This window comes from Bison bison, unplaced genomic scaffold (genome assembly GCF_000754665.1).
Source record: "Bison bison bison isolate TAMUID 2011002044 unplaced genomic scaffold, Bison_UMD1.0 scf7180017864373, whole genome shotgun sequence".
NCBI classification, from domain to species: domain Eukaryota; kingdom Metazoa; phylum Chordata; class Mammalia; order Artiodactyla; family Bovidae; genus Bison; species Bison bison.
In genome coordinates this window covers 7,865,180-7,872,134 of record NW_011494945.1, presented here as the reverse complement: position 1 = coordinate 7,872,134, position 6,955 = coordinate 7,865,180, and the positions used below count along the sequence as shown (strand labels likewise).

Here is a 6,955-nt window from a genome sequence, read left to right as displayed (position 1 = left end):
TGAAAATGGTTGTGTTCGAGGCAGGGCAAATAGTAAGGTTAATATTTTCAGAGGCTATTAAGTTTTAAGCAAACCCATGGCAGATAGCTGGAGAAGGCAATGGCACACCATTCCAGTACTCTTGCCTGGAAAATCCCATGGACAGAGGAGGCTGGTGGGCTGCAGTCCATGGGGTCGCTAGGAATCAGACACAACTGAGCGACTTCACTTTCACTTTTCACTTTCATGCATTGGAGAAGGAAATGGCAACCCACTCCAGTGTTCTTGCCTGGAGAATCCCAGGGACGGGGGAGCCTGGTATGCTGTCATCTCTGGGGTTGCACAGAGTCGGACATGACTGAAGCGACTTAGCAGCAGCAGCATGGCAGATAGTGGGAGAAGGCTTTGGAGATTTGCACCCCAACCCTTCCCAAGAGCTGTCCCCAAACCTTTCTTGCTGGCTTTATCCAGCCCAGAGAACACTGACATGAGAGGATCCCCCATCCCGGATTGTTTCATTGAGAACCACGTTGCCCTTGTCAGGGATTATTGCAAAGTGCCAGGGATGGGTGGGAGGCCTCTGGGCAGGGAACTGGCCACTCAGGGTGAGGGCTGGATCAAAAACCAGGAGGAGCCATGACCCCTAAACAGCTACCACCAATGGGAGTAAACAGCCTGGAACAAGGATTCCAGATTCAAAGGACGCTGTTTGAGGAGCTGTCCAAGCATTGCAATTTTAATCTTCCCAACTGTCACAGGAGGCAGCCCTCTTGTCTCTGATTACTGACCTAGAAGAAGATCCTGGTCTGAGATGACCCCTGGGGGACCCTCACTTTGAGCCTCCGACCAGATCGAGTTTTCCTTCCCTGCCCAGGGGCTGCCCGGTTGTAGTCATGAGCTGAAATTAGAAGATCCGGGGAGATATGAAGTGTACTCAGCAGAGACCCGCAGGCTCCTGTAACAAGTCCCTCCTGTACAGTTGTGGGGCTGGGCCTCAGGCAGCCGGTGGGAGTGGCTTTCCAGACAGCTGTGAATCAGGCCTTTGGGGTCTTGGCTGGCAACAACCTTCATCTGAAAGACTTTTCCTTGTTAGCCACTTACAGGAACTAGTCCTAATGTAATAATAATGAACATTAAAAAGTTGATCAGATAAAATATACAGAGGCTCATAGAAATTCCATTCTTTATTAAAAATACAGAAATACTTTTTACAGCATGAACAGAAAATACTGCATTGTCTTGGAATCTTAGGATTCAGAAATTTTATTGAATCAGTCCCAGGTCAATGATACACTGTGCTAGAAAAAAAAAAAAAAAAAACTGCATCAAAAATGGGGGGAAAAAGCACCTGAAAAATATTAAAATCATTAAGGCCAGTAGTGTTTATGTAATGAAACTGTACATATCTATCATGTACCTGTAGTGACCATTTAAGGGAATACATTAAAAACAGACCCATAAATAATGAAAGAATTGTCAAAGGCAAAGAGTTACAGATAATCAAAAGGTTTTGAAAAATTTAAAGCACATTTTGATATGGTGTCTCACATAACAGTCTATTTGTTAATAGTCCATTTGCACTGTACGCTGTAACAAATAAGCATATCAGCTCACTCCTGAATGCAGTTCATTGGAGCCTGCACATTACAAGTAAGAGAAAAACTGGAAATATGTGCGGTAAAAAACCATGTATGTTCATACACAGATAATGCATCTGTATGGACAATGTGTGATGAAATTAAACTAGAGGATAAATAACTTTAATAAGATCTACACCTTGAGGCACATGAGGAATAAAATTCATGTTCTTTCTAAGTTACGGACACAGCATCTTTTCTCCCCACGTGTTTTTGTACCTTAGTGTAATGCTTATTGCATTTAACCTAGGTATCTTATGTTTGCATGCTTTGCAAACCGAATTACAGAACCAAATTGCCTATTACAATTTCCCATCATGTGACACAATTACACAGGAACACTTTGAGGTGAGAGGATTGTCCCAATGTCAGGAAACACTGATTGCATCATGCTGGCAAAGAGCAAAAATTAAGGAGCCGCTCTTTCCCCAGGTGATAGAGTCTACTGCTCTGTCTAATGTAAATACTGTTCCCCATTACAATGAGTTCCATTCACTGATTTCTGGTCTGCAAATTTAGATCCGTTAGTATTTTAAAAATAAAAAAGCCAGATCCTAAGACAACACCATTTCCTAATCGAAGCTCTGCATTCCTTGCACACTTCTAAATAAAGCAGGGAGTTGAAGTAATGTTCCAGAATTAACTTCTAACCATAAAAAGTAAAAGCACAGTGGATTTTCAAGTAATTAGAGTATCTGCATCACACTCACCAGGCCCTTCTTGCACACATGCCTCGGCACAAGCAAATGCTGTAAAAATTTCCATCATCCAGTAAATGCTGGATGAACTTTGCCTCAAATTTACAAACTCAATCACAAGCACTCATGTGAACATCCATGTAAACGCACCCTTTCACAATCTTTAATTAGAAAGGAGGAGAGACCATCTAGGTCGAGAAAAGGGATGGAGTCAACCCTGTTTCTCTCTTACTGAGATGAGGGGATGGCCTATTTTCACCTTCATTAAAAGCAGAACTTCACCAGAGAAAGTGAGCAGCTGCAGTCAGTCCCCCAGGTGGAGAGAGCAGAGGGTCCCCTGTGTTGGCATATTGAGGACCAGACACAGAATAAGGAGGTGGAAATGTGAAATTAACTAAGGCTGAGTTGAAAGAAAGAATCTGAATATAAACTCCTCAGCTTACCAAACAAAAGGCACAACATTTCAATCATCATCATTCAATCTCGAGAGTTTAGTACACAATGATTTCCACTTACTCAGAATTCCTCGTTGTTTACCTAGAGCCTTGTCAGATAATCACAACCTAGCATAGTAAAACACAAAACTTTTAGCCTCACGATGCTTTGTGATGTTAAAACGGACCTTAATAAAAAGTTTTCACTGTCAATGTGGAGAAAAATTTGCAACAGAATACAATTATGATGAAATGATTTTATTTCATCTATTTATTTAGTTTTCATGTGTATAGAATAAAAAGTCAATTTATCTACGGATGTACTTTTAGTATAAAATCTTTGTATTAATAAAATTATTTTATGTATATACAGGAAAGAAATAATCTAATCAATCAATAATTATAAAATGAAAATATACACTATATAAGACAACTGCTATTTCAAAAGATCTGGAGGATGAGATAAGAAGAGCTCATTTTTTAAAATCCTCATGTGATCCAAGATATAGCTGGAAGTTGACAGAAAATTAAGTACTGTGACTTAGTAAACAGTGGAGAATGAAAGAAATCAAAGTTCTCCAAACTCTTTCACATTTGAGCAGAGACACTTTCGGTTCCTGCGGAGGCAAACAAGTTTGATTTCTAGAAAGACCTTGAGCAGGTATGACAGTGTTAGATAAAGGCCAGGAACAGAGCATCCTTGTTCCAGAATTTTGCTGCCTTTCTCCCCCGTCGAAACCACATTTTCCTTTGGGAAATATGTCATCATCTTCCCCTACTGAGACACAAGCCCCTTAACACTGCACACATCTCAGCAGACTTGTAAAATGCCTAAAAACAACCCTCACCCTAGAAGTGCCTCTGATGTAGGTCATTGTGCCTCACCTCTGATCCTGGCTGCCCTCCTCATTTAAACGGAGACCCTGGCCTGGTTTTGGTCACTGGGAGGTGCAATCCGTGCTCAGCGGGTCTGGACAAAGCTACACGTTCTATGAAGAACAGTAGCATGGCCAGCATTGCTTCTGGAGGGCAGAGTGACTCCATGCAGGCTACAGGAGCCAGCACCGCTGGGAGAAACAACTCATGCTTCTCAAGAGGCGTGTGTGTCCCAGCGGCTCCAGGTCACTTGGCTCTGGCCTTTGAGGCTGAATGAGGAGGGACAGCTGACAGGGTGGGCACTAGGGCCGATGCTGGGCGAAGGCTGAGGAGGCCTAGGAGGGAAATGTCAGGGCGAATCCAGAGTGAAGCCATTAAAGGGACAGGACTCTTGTTCCCAAACTCAAGGACAGACTGAGAGGGCAGGACCTTGAACAGAGGAATGAGCAGGTGGAGATTGGGCTGGAAGCACCACAGAGCTGAGGAATGTTGTAGGTGGCTAACGATGGGATGGTGGGAGGCAGGCAAGGGCCAGGATGGCCCAGTTAGGCAGGGAAGAGGTTACTTGTTAATTCTTTATTTCCCTCTCCATTTCTCCTCTCTCTCCCCCAAGGCACTGGAGCGGATGGAATGGAGAAAAACAGAAAAGAGGAAACAAAGGAAACACAGAGGCAGAAAGAAAGAAAGAAATGGAAAGTAAAAATAATGAGAAAGGGTATCACAGTGATACTTCAGTGGCTTTGAGGAGGAGCCATGGGACTGATGCTGAGGCTGAAGCTCCAATACTTTGGCCACTGATGGGAAGAACTGGCTCATTGGAAAAGACCCTGATGCTGGGAAAGATTGAAGGTGGGAGGAGAAGGGGACGACAGAGGATGAGATGGTTGGATGACATCAATACCTCGATGGACATGAGTTTGAGCAAGCTCTGGGAGTTGGTGATGGACAGGGAAGCCTGGCGTGCTGCAGTCCATGGGGTTGCAAAGAATCAGACACGACTGAGTGACTGAACAACCACAATGGGCCAGTGAGAGAAGAGAATGAGAAAACATCTAGACAAGGTCAGACAGGAGGAGAGGCAGAAGCTGGAAATCGTAAAACAGAATATGGAGGAGCCAACAGCCCCACTGGCCTTTGCTGGAAGTAATATCTGTAAATGCCTTTGAAGGACATCTGGATCCCACTTCTTTTCCAGATGAGGAGATAGGGTATGAGGCAACTCGGAGGGCTCATTTCTTCACACTGCACCATAATCTGCCTCCAGAATGGTGAGAACCAGTGGGAGAAGGCTCTCCCCTGGAGGTGAGCCATCCAGGTGTCCCCCAAGGCTTCTTCCTCCCAGTTCCCCTGCCATTTGTGGCTGTAGGGACAGTCACAAGATCCTGAGCTTACGATGCCTAGAGATACAGTGGCGAACTACAAACGAGCTTTACAATGAACATGTTGAATGTTCATCCAGGTGATGTTGCCCTCCAAAGCAGTCTCTGCGGTGCAGCTCCTTATACTGATATATTCAAGTTAACAAATGAGTTGTGGCTGTTATTGTTCAGACCATCTGCATCCAGTAAGGAAACGTGAGGAAAAGACAAACTGATGAGTATGGAGACACACTGACATCTCAAGTCGATCAGCTGTGCTGCTGTGCAGACATGACCCCAATCCCTTTGACTCCAGAGAGAAAAAAGAATCCACCCTCAAGTGACGACAATGGGCTTTCTACTTGGACGAGAATGTGTTCTAGCTTCTAAAGATGACCCCCAAAAGAGATGCACTAGAAATATTCTAAGCAATGACAACATCCTTGGGACACATGCTCAGGCTTTTGAGCTGATTTCTTTGAAAGCGAAACACTCCCAAATTTGGTGTGGTTGTGGGGAAAAAAAGTCTGTCACGTAGTTCTATTTTCAATGCTCCAAGTGTAACTATGTGGGAGAGACAGAAGCCCCTGATCTCTCCAAATCAGCTCTCAAAGGTAAAGACGGGTGAAGAGTGAAAAGGCAGGAGAAGGTGGTTCCCTACCACCTCCTGTAGGGTGCGCCTTCCCAACCGGGCCACCACCAAGAGATGACAGAGTGGCTTGTGGGGGGCTTGTCAGCTCTGCTGACCTGCCCTCTCCACAGTCAGCAAGGCACTGGGAGTGCAGGGCTCACCGGACATGCCCTCTGATTCCCGGGGACCCTGACTGTCCTCGAGTGATCAACCAGCCCATGGAAATCCTACTCAGTGCTGACAGCCATCATGGACTAGGAAGGAAAAGATGTCTTAATAGTAAAGCTGGAAAGAGTCTATTGTTATTCTCTGATACTTTGAGTAGCACATGAGGCCACTGAGAATGTGAGATCCTAAGACGAAAAGAGGAGTGAGATGGAGTTTACAACTGAGGGGCTGACCTCCCTGAGCGTTTGGGAAACTAGAGGAAACGAAAGGCTTCAGCTCTTCTTTTGGCCTCCGCCCTTCAGCACTTCTCCTTTCAGTAAAGATATGGTGTCCCAAAAGGAAATCAGTGGCTTTTTTGAATAAAATATGAAAACTAGTCAAGCATTCCTGCTTTCAGCCGATGAATATTAATGAGGTACCTTTTATATGGCAGGTGCCACGAGGCAAGCTGCTGGATGGTAGCTACTTTTTCCAAATACCAAGTTTTAAATATTTTCAGAGAATCTGTTCCATTATCTAGAATTTTATCTCAGCAAACTACATAATCTACATGTTACTTTGGGATCTGATTTCTAAATCATTGCTCGATAGTTCTCCTGAATAAGAACGCTCTAGAAAGCAAAAGCTCCCTTTTGCAATCCCTTTTCATACCTTCCTCAATTCCCACCTCTTATTGCACAAACTCACAAATACACAGTTGCCAGGGCGTGCACACACAAGCTTGGGCTTGGCGTCATAAACTCCATCACTCTTGCTTAAATTCACAACAGACCTTGTTTTTGTCTAAACTAAAGCTTCCTTAGTTTATTACATCACCAGCGAGTACAATTAAGAGGTAGGACCTCCACGTCTTTTCCAGTTATTGAGGAACATGGACTTACAGATTTGTTCATGCAATCTTTTCTAACTCACATGCTTATGTGACCACAGCCAGATTTACAACTACAGTAAAGATTCTCCCAGGACACCCTTTTCTGTGTGTGTGAGGCCGCAAGAATTTCGATAGTTTTTCCTGACAGGGCTGATGAATCTGATGGCCATGACCTATCTAAGTCCCCCATTTATACACAGTGTCTGCCCCTCTACGCTAATACAGTGGGGCTGGGGCCTACTTGCCAATGTCAATTTGTATTATAGGTGTGGTTACTGCACGGACAAGCTCCGTTGAAAAGAG

The 6,955-nt window shown here is 44.2% G+C and overlaps 1 protein-coding gene across 1 annotated transcript in view; it reads right to left on the bottom strand.

The window, feature by feature from the left end:
- Positions 1-1,159: 1,159 nt before the first annotated feature.
- SCML4 (sex comb on midleg-like 4 (Drosophila)) overlaps positions 1,160-6,955 on the bottom strand; it is a 111,846-nt gene continuing 106,050 nt past the window's right edge. Inside the window, exon 8 of the mRNA XM_010856651.1 lies at positions 1,160-1,277. Within this exon, the coding sequence (XP_010854953.1) occupies positions 1,251-1,277 (27 nt within the window). The 3' untranslated portion in view covers positions 1,160-1,250. The remainder of the gene's footprint in view (positions 1,278-6,955) is intronic.